This window comes from Lepisma saccharinum, chromosome 1 (assembly GCF_977018435.1).
Source record: "Lepisma saccharinum chromosome 1, izLepSacc3.1, whole genome shotgun sequence".
Taxonomy (NCBI): Eukaryota; Metazoa; Arthropoda; class Insecta; order Zygentoma; family Lepismatidae; genus Lepisma; species Lepisma saccharinum.
This window is the reverse complement of record NC_139229.1, coordinates 124,982,166-125,000,723: the sequence shown is the minus strand read 5'-3', so window position 1 is coordinate 125,000,723 and position 18,558 is coordinate 124,982,166. Positions and strand designations below refer to the sequence as shown.

Genomic DNA, 18,558 nt, shown 5'->3' with positions numbered 1-18,558 from the left:
ACCTCCGTCAGCTCTTGCGGACTTTGTCGGGGCTGTTTATTGGTGTAATCTGTTTACTGTCGGTTTACTGACGATTTGGATGCCCCAACCAGTCTTGCTAACACACGTGTGCTGGATTGTGGTGTAGCATTCACAGCATCCTGCAGAGACTCGTTAATGTCCATCGGAGGTCACACCGTGCGGGCCTTGTCCGCGAGGCGTAGATCACCTGAAGCGAATTTTTTAAACCAATAGGAAGCTGTCGATTGATTCACCACTTCTTCGTTCTCCACACGACAAATTTCCTCCCCTGCCGCTTTTGCTGTTAGTCATTTTTTCCATAAAAAACGTAGCACTGCACGAAGTGCAATTTGGTCCTCACTCATCGTGCCCACTTTAACGTCACGGGAACACTCGCTCCACATGCTCTGCGTGCCTTCACTTGATCCCACGAACCAGTCATCTATGCCTGCCAATGCCAACAGCCTTTCACCAGTGGCGCCACCTACCCCCGCAAACTTCACCTCTTGGAGCTCAGTGTGCTGATGGTGCAGGACTTCTGGGACAGCCTGGTATGAGTTTACTTACTCCAATAATATTAAAAAGGTAGTCTCACTTTTCGTGTAAAAATTTAAACATGTATTCTAGCAATAAATATCTTTCCTGCACACACCAACTGCCCCAAGTGTATTTTTCCCAAGATTTGTAGGTTTCAAACCCACATCTTGAATCTCTTTGATACATTTCTTGCAAATGTAATACAAGATCGGTTTTTGGACGTCTCAACCGCTGTATGCATTTCAGGTTAAAACCTCTACATTTACTACAATTATCGTGGTTGCAATATTGGTTTCTTGCTCCAAGTTTGACTTACTAATAATTCAAACCTGGGACCTCTGGCTTTGAAGCGTGTTAAGATCCCCATTCTACCACAAAGGCCACCAACATAAAATTTCCTTACTAATTTTGATGAAATAAGTTACAAAAAATACAAACAAAAACATTTCAGCACAAAACTGTATTTATAAGATTATATAGTACAGCCATACAAATGCAATTAAAAAATTATGCAGCTATTGAACTGGAATCTGCTTATCGTTTGGAGTCAGGAAGTGGATCCTGGACAAGAATTTCCTGAAGGAGTCCAACAATGGGGTCGGCAATTAAGAAATCAATCCCAACAACAATTAAGTCTCTCAGGAACGTTTCCAGCTGTAAACCGGAAATAAACAATTTAATGTTGGTTGAAAACTGCCGAAAAAACAATACACTTATCTTACACATTAAAACAGCATCACTTAATATGAATTGACTTATACGAGCGCTGCTGGAAAAGTTTCTGCAATCAATATAAAAAAAAAAACACGTGAAATTCTGGGAATGGCTTTATTGTTTTTCAAAGTATTCACCGTTAAGATCGATACACTTTTGCATACTCTTAAACCCATTTTGAAAAAAACTTTTTCCACTCTGAGGCTGATACCTCAGAAACCGCTGTTCGGAATGCGCCAACAGCTGCTTCAGGAGAGACAAATCGCTCACCACGCATCTTCTTTTTTAATGTGTGGGAACAAAAAGAAGTCATTAGGTTATAAATCATTTTTACTGGACATTCGACATTTTTACTGGACAAAAAATCAACAATTTGGTGTGCTGAGTTGGAACTGACCTTGTCGTGGTGAAGAATAATGCGACGATTTGGGTTTGTTTTACGCAATTCATTGATGACCTCTGGCAACAAATTGTTGTATACCACTCAGCATTTACAGTTCTTCGATCTTCTAAAGCTATTGTTGCAACATGTCCAGTATAACCGAAGAAACAAGCAATCATTTGCTTGCCAGCACTCCTCAAACGAACAACTTTTGTTGGTTTCTGCTCACTTTGAAACACCCAACCAGTGGATTGCTGTTTAGTTTCGGGTTCGTATGAATAGATCCAAGTTTCGTTCCCTGTAACGATGTAGTACACCAAATTTGACTTGCCTCGGTTGAGTTTTTTGAGAATTTCTTTACACCAATTTACACGAGCCTGTTTTTGAACTTCGGTCAAGTTGTGTGGGATCCAACGGCTTGAAAGATTCCGTACGTGCAGATGACCATGCAAAATCGTATGTATTGCTTTCATGTCAATGTTCAAGGATGCCTGAATCTCACTGCATGTCACATGCCGATCTCTCTCAATCATTTCACGCACAGCATCAACATTACTGGCAACAACAGAGGTGGATGGACGACCTTTACGAAATTCATCACCGAGAAATGTGCGACACGCTGGAATTCGGAAAACCAATTGTACACATTTCTATTGGATGGTCCTTCATCCCCAAAAGCCAAATGAAGTCGCTCGATGCATTGTTTCGGTGTTAAACTACATTTGAAATCATAAAAAATCATTGCCCGAAAGTGTTCACGAAAAATTTCCATTTCTCACACGAAACTACACTTCAAACTGCTGTGAAAAATAAACGAACAGGCTTAAACAAACAATCAAAGATATTAAAAACATAAAGAAAGGTATATTCTTCCGATTTTTATAATAGCGGAACACCAGCGCCACTGTTGGTGGTAGCTTGCAGAAACTTTTCCAGCAATCCTCGTAGGCTTTCTATATTTGTTAATGGGTTATTGTACAATTGTCCTTTAGCAGCAGGAATAACACCGAGTATAGACCAGCTAGGACAGGAACAAGAACACAGATCTTTCAAGAATTTGGTATGACATTTAAAAAAATTACCTGTCAAATTTACTTTAATATTCTGCCTCTAAGCTGACATCTACAATATTATTTATAAATAGGTTCAGAGCCCTGCAAATTGGCTGATTTCTCAAAGAGTTCTTCTATACCTGTCTACCTCCAAACTTTCAAGGTCCTCTCCCTATAATTACTTTCATTTGAAGACAATACACTACATAGGATAGTGTATATATACTTTACACACATTGCTCACAGAATATAAGTAAAGATTATGTGTGTATCTTGAAGTTTAGACGTGCCAGGTTAGTGTTTCCCACCCTAAGTAATCACCTTGCTTCAGCACCCATCAATTGATTGATTGAATTAGGTTCTTTTACATAGCTTTCCTGCCCCTTTTGACTAATCGCTACCATGAGGATGAGTGATGAAATTGATGAAGGGACACCTACAAGGAACACCCATGATTAAGCCAGGGTTGGAATCTGGCACCCATGGTGTCGTAGCATGCTGTGCTATCCACTCCACCACAGAGGTGGCCAGCTTCCATCAACACAGCGAATTCTGCTACTCACGAAGTGTCATTATTCAGGAATCTCTGAAGACATTCATTCAGTTTGTATTGATTTTTGCGAGCTTTATCATCCTACTTTTGTGTTCAATTTCATGGTAGTAAAGTAGTATGATTACGTAAGAAAAAGAAACTAATCTGATCCGGAAGTCACATCATTTGGGCCTTTACAGAAAGAGACTCTTCTTGCTTTGTATTGTTTATTTTCTCTCGTCTACATCTTGAATGTCGACTTTACTATTACTTCGTGCTGAGAGGAGGTTAATATAACCATGGTCCTCTCCGTTCTGCTTCCAAATAAAGATGAGATTTTCCTCAAGTAAAGGAATTGAGTAAAAGTTTTTTGGTAGGGGGCCTTATTGGATATTGAGTTTTTCAAACTTTTTTTTCAGGAATTTTTACCTGTCGTTAGAATGTAAAATTGGACAATATACTGCATTAATAATTAGGCTTTCCCTTACCGGCAAGTCATAACATTTCCTGCATGTGGTGAAACACTTTGCTAATAAGGAAAACTGCATGGTGCTGTTTTCGCCACCGAAGCTGCACGAACTCAAACAAGTGTACAACTTTATGTGAACAGATGTGTACAATAGCACTGGAATCGTGAAGTATACAGTCTGCAAACACATATAAGTTATAACTAAATTTATATTCGAAATTAACAAGTACTTACGAGAGGAGTGACAGCACTGATGAGTTCGTCGTCGCTGTTGTCTTCAAGCACAGCGTCTCCTACTGTTACGGTGTGGAAGATCCTCACCACAGTTATTCCATCACTGTCCTTGGCTATCTGTATGGGAATGAGTTACAAATTATGTAAGTGAGGATACTCAAGCTACGTTATTGAAAAATGACGATTTTTCAACAATATGTCTTGGCTTGCATTCAATATACACTTAGACTATGGAGCAACACACGATTTAACATACGGACATAACTGATTTCTTGGCCAAATTTGTGGGAATTTTCTATGGTCTTATGGAAAGTACTCCGACTTGGAAAATCGGCTATAAAAGTAAGTTTCAAGAATTATATCGAAACTGTCGGCGTCAGAACAAATGGAAAATAGAGCTACCATTGGTTTCAAGTAGTTCCCCAATTGCCTTCGTGATGTTGGTTCAACACTAACATTTCGGGAAACCAGGTATAAAAATATCATCACATCCAGACGAAAATATTGTTACACCACCTCATATTGAAAATTGTAGATATTATTTTGGGGAAAGATTTTCACACAGTAACGGCTATAAATAACAAAACAACAAAAAAAAAAAAACTGAAAATGTACCTTGGAATGCAATATGCATATCCAAATTTTCAGTAGACCCTACACTAGATTTTTTAAAAAATAACTGAATAAATCGTACAACATATACAGTCAATAATTCGAGTCTTGATAATCCGATGTTCCTTATCTGATTTTTCTTCTAATAAGTGCTCAGATCACTAGCGGACAGGATTTTTTTTTTCGGAAAAGGCTGAAATTGTAAACGTACCTGCGTTCTAAAGGAGACAGGGTACATAATGAAATATTACGTAATTACCAATTCTAATCGTCGCTATGAAAGTTGTTCAAGCACAAAAATGTTAATCGGAAGTCATTTTAAGATGAGTTTTTGTACATTTATCATTTTCTTTTTTCCCCGAGTTCTTTACTGCTTTCATTTTAAAATTTCGATTTTCTCAAAATTTCGGATTGGGCTGTATCCTCATCGGCTCCCTTGTGCGTAAGTCAATGACTCAGATAAGTGGGCTTGTGAACGGAAACGACGAAACATTCTGATTGATTGAGTTGGTGTTTTAAGTCCACTTTATGTATAGTGAGGCTAATTGGGACTGGACCTACACTTTAAAGTGGGATCCGAACCACTCTGTGCCTCCACCAGGTATCGAACCCGGGACCCCTTGTTTACAAGGCGACGACACTACTACCACTGTGCCATCGGGAAGGCTCTCGAAACATTCTGAAGCAGAAGACATTTAACCATTTCAATAAAGTTTAAGTTCAATGTTTCGTAATTAACTGTACTGAGGAATGTAAGTACAATATTCGTAATAATACGGTATGTCCCATGACCGTATTTAGTGTTTTTTTTAGGGTTCAACCCCCCACCCCCGAAACTTCTGGCATGTTGGATTAATGGGAGTTCAGAAACTAAAATTTATAACACATTTGCAAAAAATTATTCGCAGTTTTACAAAAATACAACAGAGAGACAATTCTAAAAATGATCGAGCTAGAATTTTCAAACATTTTGAATTCTGAAATTTGAGCGAAACGGGTATAATCCTCAGAATCACAGCCCACCCTGCGACCCCTTCATATGTTCCTGGATCAGACTGAAAATTCCCTTGTAATTGTCCCAAAATTCCCATTCTAACTTTTAAATTCTCTGTTTATAAGAGTTCAAACTTAGGATATCCAGCTTCGTAACGCATTACATTCGCTACCCTTTACCCAGCGGTCGATATATAAATAGTACACACATTTAACCTATATGCGATCCTATAAAGCACATACTTGTATAATGAATAGTGGTTGTATATACTAATGCTGTTTGGTAAGTATAGGGACAATATGAGCGTCGGAAAGTAGGATCGAACTGGTCTATAGAAACTCCCCCCCCCCCCGAATTGACATCGTTTATTGCAAATTACAAAATAGCAGAACATTTGTTAATTTTATTGTTAATAACGGAAATAAAGTCCAGTTAGTTAGTATTCGAACAGAATAACCAAAGAGAAACGATGTTAGACGGGGGGGGGGGGGGGATAAATGTGGAGTTGGTTGGTTTAATTGTAGTAATAATTAATTTTTTAGATTGTTTATTGAAAAATTGAGGTTACATTACAGGCATCAGGTTATGTTTTACCATTTAATCCAAAAAATAACTGGTTTCCACAGTATTAAAAATTTCAAAAATTAAGTTTTATGTGAATGGTCAAACAACATAATCTTTATGACTAAAATTTCTCTCTCTCACTTTTAAAGCTTTTTCTTGAGGTATCTAAAATTTAATAACAAAATATAATAGCTGTGTATTTCAGTAGACACTGCATGAAACGTGAACAAAGAAACCAGTTGTGCTGCATATTCACACTTCTGATGGATAGAGTAGAAAAATCTCCTCAAGGATATAAGGACAGCAATAATAATAATAATAATAATAATAATAATAATAATAATAATAATAATAATAATAATAATAATACTTTTGGAACCAATGAGTTACTTATTATGAAATGTTAATTATTATTATTAATTAATAATCATTATTGTTATTATTTCCATTATTCAAATTTCTTGCGACGCCATTGGGAATGAGTGAACCCTTCCCGAAAATTTTTCCTGCCTACGGCCATGGTACATGTATGTCCTACTTTACACATACTGTAGTTTTTTTTGTTATACTTTTTCTCTTTCGCCTCTTCCAACTTTCCATAACCATAAGTTATTACGTATAATCCAAGTTTTTTTTTTATTCGAATTAGTCTCGCTCTCGTGCACCTCGAATTATCGCAATAACCAATCTTCTCTTATAATGTTCTGTAATTTGATTCACATTTTGTACCTTAAAATTATAGAAGCCAGTAATGTAAACAACTGTTTTATTTTTTTAAAAAAAATAGCAAGAAATCGAATTTGGGTAACTTTCTTTGAATACAATGCATCCATTGTAGTGCAGACCGCCTCCTCTGTGTTTGTGCTATCGGCAAATGAGGCATTTGCGGTCTTTTGTCGGCATTGTAGTGTATCCATGAAGCAAGTACAGAACAGTTTTCGGACCACTTTCCGTAATTATTTACTTATCAGATTTATAAAAGGAGGTGTTCAAAGTAGTCGCCTTCCATGCGCACACACTTTTGATACTTCTATATTAAGACACCCACTAACGTAAGCTGGCCGATGGGGGGGGGGGGGGAGAAACCGGTTTTTAGGGGGTTCCTAATAGTAGACAGGAGACTGTGAAGTGATAAGGGTCCTTGTTTTGTATTGTGTGGTCTGTTTATTAATCTGACGACTGTGAAGTGATAGGGTGCTTGTTGCGTAATGTTTTTCTAGTGTATTCAACCGCAAAATGTGTTATGGCTCAGAAATGTTTTCTACTGCACAGCGTGTATTTATTTATGATTCATACGTGTTAACTTAATTGACACGTGAAGTTCAAAGGCGATTTGAAGATTTCAACAAGATTCCGGGTGTAAAAGTTCCATGTCATCAATGAATGTATTTGTATCTGTATCTCTGGGGTAGATTAAAAAAAATGCTGTATTCAAGTCAAATCCACACACCCTGGAAGAACTGAAATGTAACATCCGCCAAGAAATTACCAACATTAATCAACGGGAACTGCAGCGAGTTATGGGTAACTTCATCAAGATGTGTCAAAAAATGTGCGGACAATGAAGGCGACAAGTTCTAGCATCTTCTTTCATAAATTGTTAAGTAAATAAATTACTTTTTAAATTAGTTACGGAAACTTGAGCGCTTGATTCACGGACAGCCTACAGTGCCGACATACGGCCGCGAGCGCCTCACTTGCCGATAACGCAAACCCAGATGCGTCGATCTACACTTCAATGGATCGCTCTGTAGTCTGTATTATGTATGGGGTAGATAATATTACCAAGCAAATTGTCCACACCAGCTTTATTCCGTTTAATTTAAGCAACGAGAGCTTTCAGAATTTAAACAAAACACCAATCAAGATGCTGATAACCTGTCCACCTGAATATATAAAGATTCATTCCTTAAAGCCACGTAGGAGGTATAGTGCTCGTCCCCAAAGAAACCTCACTTTACTTCAAAGAAAGTTCCGAAAGATCAGTTTTCCCCCTAACAACCACATATCAAGTCCACGTGCAGTGCAATAAATCGTCCCCTGAAACATTTCCAACCAATAGCGTCCGTCCAAGAAATGACAGCTCTCATCAAGTCCACGTGGACTAAATGAGATGTTGCTAATTCAGTTTCATAGAGATTTTTGAACACAAGGTTGCGGTTCTCTATCTTTGTTAGGTTGTGTTATTGTGTTTTGCTATTTTTCTATGCAATATGAAGACCTTGGGAGTAAAACGTCACAGTGAATAAATGGATGTCTAAACTCTGCAGGTAAAAGTGACAACAGCGCTTTGCCGAAAAACAGGTGGTGGCTCGAAACCAGATACGGTTCTGGTCGGCTTCCTCTGGGGTTATATCAAAGATGCCGAACTGGTGATACGTTCAGGACTTGGGGTATAAGAGAAAAATTACCGAAAATAGTCATGGACAATTTGCCGAACGATACTTGAGTATCCAACTGTACAGGGACATCACACGGAAAATGAAGAATGGACAGGATTGAAAAACTTGATCTGGCTGACCAGGATAATTTGAGTTATGCGATCCCTGTATCAGGGATCAGGTTTGTAACAACTTGAAAAAAGTAATTTATTAGTGATATTTACCCTCAGATTCAACGTCACCGTATCAATGAACATGTCCAGTTCCGTTTCTCTTGAGATGTCCAGGAGCTCAACTGTCAGATGATAACCGGCGGTGACGTTGACGATGATGATATCGGCCTCCACAAAAGGTTCTCCTGTGTCACTCACTCCCTGAGTAGCGTCACCGCTTCTAACAAGCTTGGCCAAGTTCTGGATGTACCCGTCGCTAAGATTTGCGTTTATGTGGATGGGCACACCAAGGATTTCGTCGCTGGAAGATATACATAGAAGTCGTTTTAAAATTATATCAGATTCCTATGATTGATTGATTGGTTTTTTTTTTTACTTATCTTTTTCTGCCACTTTTGGCTAGTCGCGAAGATGAGGATGAGTGATGATATGATGAAATTACATGAAGGGACGGGACAAGCCGTCATTGATTGCATTTTGCATTTACTCCTTGCGCGGACCGAGGCTTGCTCTTTGTTTACAAAACAGAACATTTCCGAGAGTGGCGTTGTAATCAAACAGAACATTTCCGAGAGGTGGTACGACTTGTGCCCACACATTCGCACACATTATTAACATATTACCAACTAGGACGACGTTTACAAACAATGAAGTCAGTGGCGACTTGTTATAACAGATTCACGATTATCAGGAAAACGGCTCGTTTGCAGACCCATATTTACTCAGACTTTTTTTGCTTCTATTATCGTGTACTTTCACCTGTGTCAGTTTGCGCTATTACTTTTGAGACACCCTGTATGTGTGTATATATATATATATATATATATATATATATATATATATATATATATATATATGTTATAATAATAATGATAATAATACCTAATTCAGAATTGCCTGTGTTTATTTTTACAATTTATATTTTTGATAGTTTACAATCTATGTTATTTTATAATAATTATTGTTATTATACCCACTATATTGACCTGACAACTCTACAAAATCGAAGAGTAAAATTGGTAAACGCTGTAAGTGCCACAATAATCCAAACACCGTTTTCCACGTTAAACTGTGAAATGTGCCATGCTTTATAATGTGATAAACGTGAAATGTGACTGGAATGATGCGATTTGCCAATACTTTCGCTTTTGGCACTTACAACGTTTACCACTTTTAGTCCTCAATTGTCTAGCGACTCCCATGCCTGGATAAATTATAAAACCCACAGGAAAACCTAGGTCTCGGCTTCTCAAATACGCTCTGTCGCCTAAGAAGTTTATTGTTTTGCGCTCTTTTGATTTACTACTTTGATGTTGTTTTTTTCATTTGTGTTATTCATTTATGTCACTCTTCCATTTCTTTAGCACGAAGTTGATGATAAATGTGTTGAAGTAGATCATAGAACATACAATGGACAAAATTTCCTCCAGGGAAATTTCACTATACGTTGCGTTATGCGTTACTCAAATCCTGTCATCACCTTGTAATCAAAGGGTTCCGAGTTCGATACCCGGTGGAGGCATACTGCACAGCAGTTCGGATCCCACTAGAACTGTAGACCCAGTCCCGATTAGCATATCTGTACGTAAAGTGGACTTAAAATAAAAACTCGAAGAAGTAAACGAACTTACTCGAATCCCCTGCTGGCATTCCTCAGTTCTAGTTCCTCATAGCCGTGATCCTCGATGCTCGTATCCAACGCAGCAACTACTTCATCTATGTATCCATTTGGATCCGCAATTTCTCTTGAGGTATGTTTGGCTGAAAATAAAAACAATGGTTATTATTATTATTATTATTATTTGTAATCTCATGGAACTCAGTGTGGAGAAGCAGATGGGGAAGTCATTCCATGCACATAGATCGAAGTTTTCCATTTGTAAGGGGTGACTCTTTCGGAAGAGAACAATATGTCAACCTTTGTTTGCAGACTAACGAGACTCTGGCTTCTGGACTCACACAGCCAGTATAATCTTTTGTTAGGCTTGTGTTACTTCCTGTCTACGTGTGTTTATGAGTGTCCTTTCATCAATTTCATCCTATCACTATTCATCCTCATCTTCGCGATTTACCAAAAGCGGGAGAAAGAAGAAGTAGAATCAAATCAAATATTTAATAAAAAAAACCTTTCTATTTGTCCCCATATTATTTATTCTCTTCTCTCTCTTTTTCTCCTCACTTTTCCCTTACTTCTTTCATTCCGTTCACTTCTATTTACTTCTCTCTTTTCAATCCTACACTCTTTCATTTTCTCTTCTGTTTTCTTCCGTTTCCTTTACTTTATTTCTCTTTTATTTCCTTCCCTCTACTTTACTACTTTTCTCTTTCTGTTTCGATTATCTTCTCTTCCCTTCCGTTTACTTCATGCCTTTTCTTCCTTTCTTCTAATCTCTTCCCTTTCCTCATGTTGTCTTCTTTATCCTCTCTTCACTTTTTTAACTTTTGCCATTTTCTGCAGTAGTGGAGTGTCCAGGGATTTTGCAAAGAAGGAAGTTCTGGCTTCTCTTTTTAGTTGTACGTATATTGTATATTTTACCATTTACACATATCTGCCTTAAAAAAAGAGAAGAAAGAGGAGGTTCATGCAAAATGAATTATTATATCCCACACCAAGCGCCACTGCTACGCATCATGTAGCAGACCGCCGTGGCGAAGTGGTTAGCACAGCACGCTACGAGACCGAGATTCCAACCAGGGACTCTTGGGTTGTTCTTCATCAATTTCATCATATCACCACTCCTCATCTTCGCGATTAGCCAAAAGTGGAAGAAAAGCGACGCTAAATAACTAAAGTCAAATCAAATCAAAACCGAAGTCGGATATTATAGAGAGACGAACATTTGTTCATCTAGCGCTTGAAGGGAAAATTGAAGTGCCTCTGCTATTACTTTGTAGACTTCCTCTTACTTTAATCTGTTATCTTTCTCTATTTGACAATTATGATTAGAGCCCGGATGTTCAGGCACTGAAAAGTATTAAAAATGGCATGCAAAAAGGCAACGAAAAATTGAAAAAAGGCAGTGTATGTCGATAAAAGGGCAGTCAAGTTTCAGAAAGAGGCAGTGAAAATTAAAGAAGAGGCATTAAAAGTTGAAGAGAAGGACTTAAATTCTTCTTAAATCTTTAAAAATGTATTTACAAATATTAATTTGAATAACAAGAGTGATTGAGAAACGAAATCAAATAGAAGAACAGAAATATAATTTAAAAAAATGCCTTGTCGGAATGACAAAAGAGGCAAAAAGGCAAAAATGTTTGAAAAAGGTAGCGTAAGGTGAAATAGGCAAAAAAGGCAACATAAAGTATTGTTCAGAATGTTAAGAACCTTCGGATCGGTGTTCTTTTGTGTTCAATTTTTGTCTACCAGCGTCGGAAACGAATAGGCATTTTGCCTAAAATCCGGGCTCTAATTATGATGTTTGCAGACCAAGAATAACAAGATAGTCTAAAATGCATATCAGATGTGTGTAGGGATTTATAAATTACGAACGCTTTTCCTCTGTGCTTAGGCACATAATACATAATAATGTAGAAAAGAAAAGTAAAATTAAATCTAAATGACAAAAAAATAGTAACACATTAAGTAATTTTTGTAGTGTAAATATTACAGGACACTTAAAAGTTTGTTATATTTTTTCCTTGCAGAAAAATCTATTAAATAGCTAAATAATTTTACCCTATTGCATAGATATGCACATTATGCAAGCTCGACAATTTTCATAGTTACTATATACATTGGTTAGTTACTTACCATTAGCTGAAGTTGCAAGGCAGACCCCAATTGTAACCAAAATATTTACAAATCTGAAAGTCATTGTGCAGTGCGTTTCTTCTCGTTTTGAAAATAACTGCAAATTGTGACACCCGTTTCTTTATAAACCGTTAATATTGGTCAATCGAATGCCTGATTCAGATTGATTATCATTGCTGACCATCAAAGATAAAGATAAAGATAAACAATGCGATAATTCTTCTCTTGCACGCGTTTGCTTGTGGGCGAAGTGATCACGGCTCCTAAAAATAGAACTGTTGTCTGCGATACATCTACTTGTAATCGTTACAAAATTGACATAATCTACTATTATCTGTGCCATGCAATTTCCGCATATAGTGAAATTTCCAGGCACACACACACACAGTGTATATATCCAGCGGCGGCTCTAAGGGGAGAGCCGCCGTGCCATGGCTCTACCCTCAAAAAAAGAAAAAGCACTTGCTTGGCCAAAATATAGTTAAATTAATACATTTACGAACGAGGAGATTCAAATCTCGTAAGCGTTCGAGCTTACGGCCGCCTCAATTCCTGCGCCGCATCCCCAGCTGTTCTCTCACTTGCTCTGGGCCAGCATAGTCTGGCCAGTGCGCAGATGCATGCGCGGAGGTATGAAAAATTCTCTGCAGTTAACGAGCTAGGAGGTGGTAGACCAGTGGTAGCCATAAGACAACCTGCCGTGCCCCTTTTCGGCTGGCACGACGCGAGAGCTTTCGCATTGTGTTGACATAGTTGCAAACTTCACAGAGAAGGGACTAATCCTGACCGATTTGTAATACTCGTTGGAGAAGTAATTCGCGAGAAAGATACTTTCCAGCATACTTGGCAAGAACGAACGTAATATCTTCCCCAAATTTATATAACCATTTAGATAGATGCGTCTAAAGAGCCATCCAGACTTTTTTGTTATCGATTTCTTCCTTAAGAAAAGATATATCCCTTACTCTCACGCACAAAGACACGTGTTGCAACTGACGTTGACAACATTGAAGACATTTTCTGCACAAAATAATTGCCTAAAAATCAAAGGGAATTCGCATCACCAGGCAATTTTTTGCTTTAATATTTGTAAAAAATCACACGGAAAATCTATCAGTATAAGAATTTCACTTGGAGATATAATTCAATTTCTTGCATTGAATTCTAAAAATTGTAGATCCACAGTTCATTTAGCAGATAATCATATTTCAGTTGTTAGTAACACCGATTGTTGATGTACCGTCTGCCGTGCTGGGGTTGCAAATTATAAACAAAGCAAGGCGAGAAAATCGTGATCGTCTGGGTGTGTCTAATTGTTCAGTGTTTTTTTTTTTTTTTTTAGTGAAGTGAAAGTGTCCGATGGTGTGTGAAAGGAAGGGTAGTTAGTAAAGATGAGTCATTATTACATACACCGTTTTCCAAGGTACTATACGATATTAAATTAAAAGTTAAACAACTTGGCTGTCCCACGCCAGATTTAAACATCAATTCTACTTAAAAATATAAAAAAAATGGTAAAGGTGACAGGCGTCGAAATTTTAATAGTCGCATTTATTTACCAAAAACTCTGGCCGACCTTCACACAGCATGCTACGACGCCAGGGATTGCGGGTTCGAATCTCGGCCTGGGCATCGGTGTTCTTTGTGAGTGTTCATTCATCCTTATCTTCGCGATAAGCCAAAAGTGGTTCAAATGCGAAGTAAAATAAACCAATCTTTGGAACTCTGAATTTTTGTCTGCAATTTTAGTAAACAAAGTTCCATCAAAGTTACCTCTTTCATTAGATTTCTATGACATATGCTAGCGAAAATTTTTCGATTTCTTGATCACGTTGACACTACCCATCATACTAGCTGCCAGCCGCCACTGTATATATCTATGTGCGCGTGTGTGTTAAATGATTGACGTAATTTCGTTAAGTGTGTGTGCGAAGTGGGTATCATTCATTCGAAACGTGTCTGATAAAATATCTTATCAATGCCTATAGCACTTGTAATACATATAATTGAACACGTCCTCATGTCTTGCACAAACTCAGTTAAACATATTGCTGGGTTTGTGGCCGAGGGCGCCTCGGCTCTTTCCGGAGCTCTTTCATGAGTCTCTTCATTTAATCTATTCATCACTCATGTACATCGTCTCATTTAGCCAAAATAGGCAGAAATGCGACGTAAAAAAATACAAATAAAAGTACATATCGTACGTACAATCAGTGGCGCAGGAACGGGGGGGGGGGGGGTAAAGGGGTACATTGTACCCCCCTAAATTTTTGAAGGGGGTACTGTACTCCCTAAATCCATAAATATAATTGTACCCCCTGTAACCCCTTAGATAATTTGACAGACGCAAGATGCTACAGTTAAAATAACCTATTTTCAATTAGCTCAATAAAAAAAGTTTAAATTGTTTATAACTTATAAGCATTATCTTCCGTACCACAGAAATTCAAACCATTGTAAACTTATTCTACTATATTGTGCTTGCTACGATTTAGTTCATTGACATGTGTTTTTGGAAACTTTTTAAGGAGATGAAAATTGTTCAAAATGTGTGTGGAACAGTGTAATAAGGTAAAGTTTAGTCTACTCTCAGAAAATCACTCTCCAGGCGAATGCTCTTTTGCGTAAGGGGGTACACATATTTTAAGAAACGGTCGCGTCGAATCGAAGATAAGACACAAATCTTCGTCAGAAGAGTATATGACAACTTTTATTTTCAATTTTTCAAATGGAAATTTCCGAAACGAAATACTTACACAAACGAGACTATAGATACGACAGACCAACTTGAAAAGGGGGGGGGGTGTACTATACTTAAACCTATATATTAAGAGATTTGTTAGAAATAGAGATGTTACTAAGACAAGAAAAGTCTCTCCTCTTAAATTTCAAGACGAGAATGAAATAAATCTCTACAAAATCAAAGCGAGACGATACTTGATGTTCGTGACGATCTCGTTGGAAACTCTGGTTATCAAATTTGAAGATATTGCTTAAAATAAATTTAAAATACTATGTCTTATTGAGACATATCAAATGTATATATCATTGATTTTTCAAATTAGACACATATTTTATTTATTGTAATTGCAAAGTAAATCCAGTAGTGACAATTACGAACCTGTGCTGCCCGATTTCATCTATTCAGGATAAAATTCCGTATTTCGACGGTTCGCAGTGTCGAAACAAGATGTAAAGCAGACAAACGTTATTAAGAAAAGTTATTGCTTTAATTACATATTGTACGTTGTGAGAGCGGAGACAATGTACATATTGCTTATACTAAACATTTCGTGGGTCAGGACGAGATATGCCGCCCCCGTGGCGGATTGGTTAGCACATCGCGCTACGACGCCAGGTTCCCGGTTCGAATCCCGGCCTGGACATGGATGTTTGTGAGTGTCAATTTATCAATTTCATCATATCATCACGCATCCCCATCTTTGCAAAATTAGCCAAAAGTGGCACAAAAATCGAAGTAAAATAAAGCAAATCAATCAATCAGGACGAGATATCTCGCCTAGTAATTAAGGGGTCCCACATGCACAGTGCTTTGAATTCCACTTTAAACTGTAGATACAGTCCCGATTAGCCTATCTGAACATGAAGTGAATCTGGAAAAAGTTTTAATAACTTCTGATCCGAAACTGAGACAAGAATAAGCACAAACAAGAACGAGAAGGACCTCACCACACATGAGACGATATGAGGCTGTGACAATTCTCGACTCGTTTCATCGCAATATCATTCCTAGGTGAAATGAAATGTTTCCTAGTCATTAAAACAGAGTGCGATTTGTGATTTTATCAGAGGGAGGAGAACTTACTTTTACCTAAGTGTTAGGTAAACTTAGAATTAATACACTAATTGCTTAAAATCTAATTTGATATCGAATGAAACAAAAACACAACGCCATTTTAAGTTAAACCCTAAAGTCAAACCAGTCAAACTATAAGAAAATCAGATGAATGCACGAGATAAATGAGATTCAGTGCAGGTTCTACGGTTTGCCAGTTGGCTTGTGAAGGGCACTGTGATGCTTAGACTTAATCCAATTTATTGCATTTTTTTCCTGCATGGAAACAATGCAGTGCGGGTCTATTTATTGAAAGGAAGAGTAGGTTTAAAACTTCTAAATTATTTCTGTAATCAGTTAAGGTTAGGTTTATTGCATTTAACCCGCTTTCACATTCAATTGTAGTAGATATTGGTAGATTTTGGATTGGATTTACAAGGTCTTTGAGTGAGATGAGAATGTTTGATTGATTGATTTGGTTTATTCTACAAGGGTCGTTCAAGGTTGACCGGGATTTTCGTACGTAAAAAATCGATGAATAGCCGGATCATGATGAAACGTGCGGGTGACGTAATGTATTCCTTCGCGAGTAACTAGCGCCCGGCATGACGTATTTCGCGCATGCGCACAAGTTCCAGCGAACATGGCGGAAAGCAGTGTGTCTGTGGCTGTGGAGCAGCGGTGTGGAATCAAATTTCTCGTGAAGGAGAAAGTGAAACCAGCTGAGATTTTCAGACGATTGCAAGCACAATATGGTGAACAAACGATGTCGCGGATAAGAGTGTACGAATGGTGTGAGCAGTTTCGCGAAGGACGGGAGCTGGTGACAAATGAAGCGCATGGACACATTTGCCCGACTGCAGTCACACCAGTGAATATCGCACGTGTTGAGCAAATGATTCTTGAGAACCGGCGAGTAACAGTGCGGGATATTGCTGCCGAGGTGAATATCAGTGTCGGGAGTGTTGAGACAATCATTCACGACCACTTACGCTTCCGCAAAATCTGTGCAAGGTGGGTTCCCCGCCAGCTGACAATCGATCAGAAGTGGACACGCAGGACGGTCTGTGAACAGCTTCTGAATCGGTTTCGAGCAGGTGATGAATTGTTGCAATCCATCATCACGTGTGATGAAACATGCTTGCACAATTCAACCCCAAAGACCAAAAGACGCAGCATGGAGTGGCGGCATAAAGGTTCCCCGCCCCCCAAGAAAAGCAAAACGCAGCCGTCCGCTGGAAAGATCATGGCAAGTGTCTTCTGGGACATGAAGGGCGTTATCCATGTGGATTTTCTGGACAAAGGGAGCACGATTAATGCCCAGTATTACTCCACATTGTTGAGTGGTGCTGTACGAAAGTCCATTCGCAAGAAAAGATCTGGGATGTTGTCTGGAAATGTCATTCTTCTCCATGACAATGCCCGCCCTCACACGGCCAATGTGACAACAACAACTCTGGCCGACATGCGCTGGGAAGTTCTGCCCCATCCCCCCTACAGTCCCCCAGTGATTATCATTTGTTTGTACCCCTTAAAGACCATCTGGGAGGGAAGAAATTCACGACAGACGAAGCACTGCGGAGCGATGTCCTCCAGTGGCTACGACAACAACCAAGTTCATTCTACGCCAAAGGAATTCGGGAGCTGCCAGAACGATGGCAACGGTGCCTCGGCGCGCACGGAGAATACTTTGAAAAACTGACATAGTTTGGTGTTTCTTCTGCTACCTATTTCTTCTGCAGAAATAAAAGTCCCGGTCAACCTTGAACGACCCTTGTACTTCGCATTTCTGCCACTTTTGTCTAATCGAGAAGATGAGGATGAGTGATGGTGGTTAGCACATCGCGCTGCGACGCTAGGGGTCCCGGGTTTGAATCCTGCTCGTGCATGGTTGTTTGTAAATGTCCATTTCATCCTCATCCCATGGAAGGCAATGGCAAACCACCATGGGTTTACCTTGCCCAGCGACCTTCCGGTCAAAAACCCTCACTTCCGGCAGACAACTCATCATATATATATATATATATATATATATATATATATATATATATATATATATATATATATAAAATATAGGAGGCTGACTTTTGTACTCCCCCAAATGAAAAACGTTCCTGCGCCACTGCGTACAATGCACACAACCGAATGCATACAGTATGTAACATTGTTATTCGTAGACATAGAATTTCCGAGGAAAAAATGTCATATCTTTACCTGGAAATTAATGTTAATGAAGGTTTCACCAACAAATGTCAATAAAAATGAACAATGTGTATAAACAGAGCATATAATTTGTGTGAAACACGCTGTTTCATGCAACATTGTTATTCGTGCAGGCAAGAGTTTCAATCTTCCTCGCATACAGCG

The 18,558-nt window shown here is 38.5% G+C and overlaps 1 protein-coding gene across 1 annotated transcript; it reads right to left on the bottom strand.

The window, feature by feature from the left end:
- Positions 1 to 1,054: 1,054 nt before the first annotated feature.
- Positions 1,055 to 12,543, bottom strand: LOC145988072 (uncharacterized). The gene is made up of 5 exons (XM_083122912.1): positions 12,396 to 12,543; positions 10,276 to 10,405; positions 8,696 to 8,945; positions 3,921 to 4,037; positions 1,055 to 1,191 (listed from the first exon to the last, which is right to left on the bottom strand). The coding sequence occupies exons 1-5, from the start codon at positions 12,457 to 12,459 to the stop codon at positions 1,072 to 1,074; spliced, it is 681 nt and encodes a 226-aa protein (XP_082979038.1). The 5' UTR covers positions 12,460 to 12,543; the 3' UTR covers positions 1,055 to 1,071.
- Between the last annotated feature and the right edge of the window lie 6,015 nt (positions 12,544 to 18,558).

What these genes read in the sequence shown, in the direction of transcription:
- LOC145988072 (XM_083122912.1), bottom strand. Translation starts at nt 12,459, where the DNA reads ATGACTTTCAGATTTGTAAATATTTTGGTTACAATTGGGGTCTGCCTT. An exon ending in AATGCCAGCAGGGGATTCGA is followed by an intron (nt 8,946 to 10,275) that starts GTAAGTTCGTTT and finishes TATATCTTCCAG; the next exon opens with CGACGAAATCCTTGGTGTGC. An exon ending in TCAGTGCTGTCACTCCTCTC is followed by an intron (nt 1,192 to 3,920) that starts GTAAGTACTTGT and finishes TCCGGTTTACAG; the next exon opens with CTGGAAACGTTCCTGAGAGA.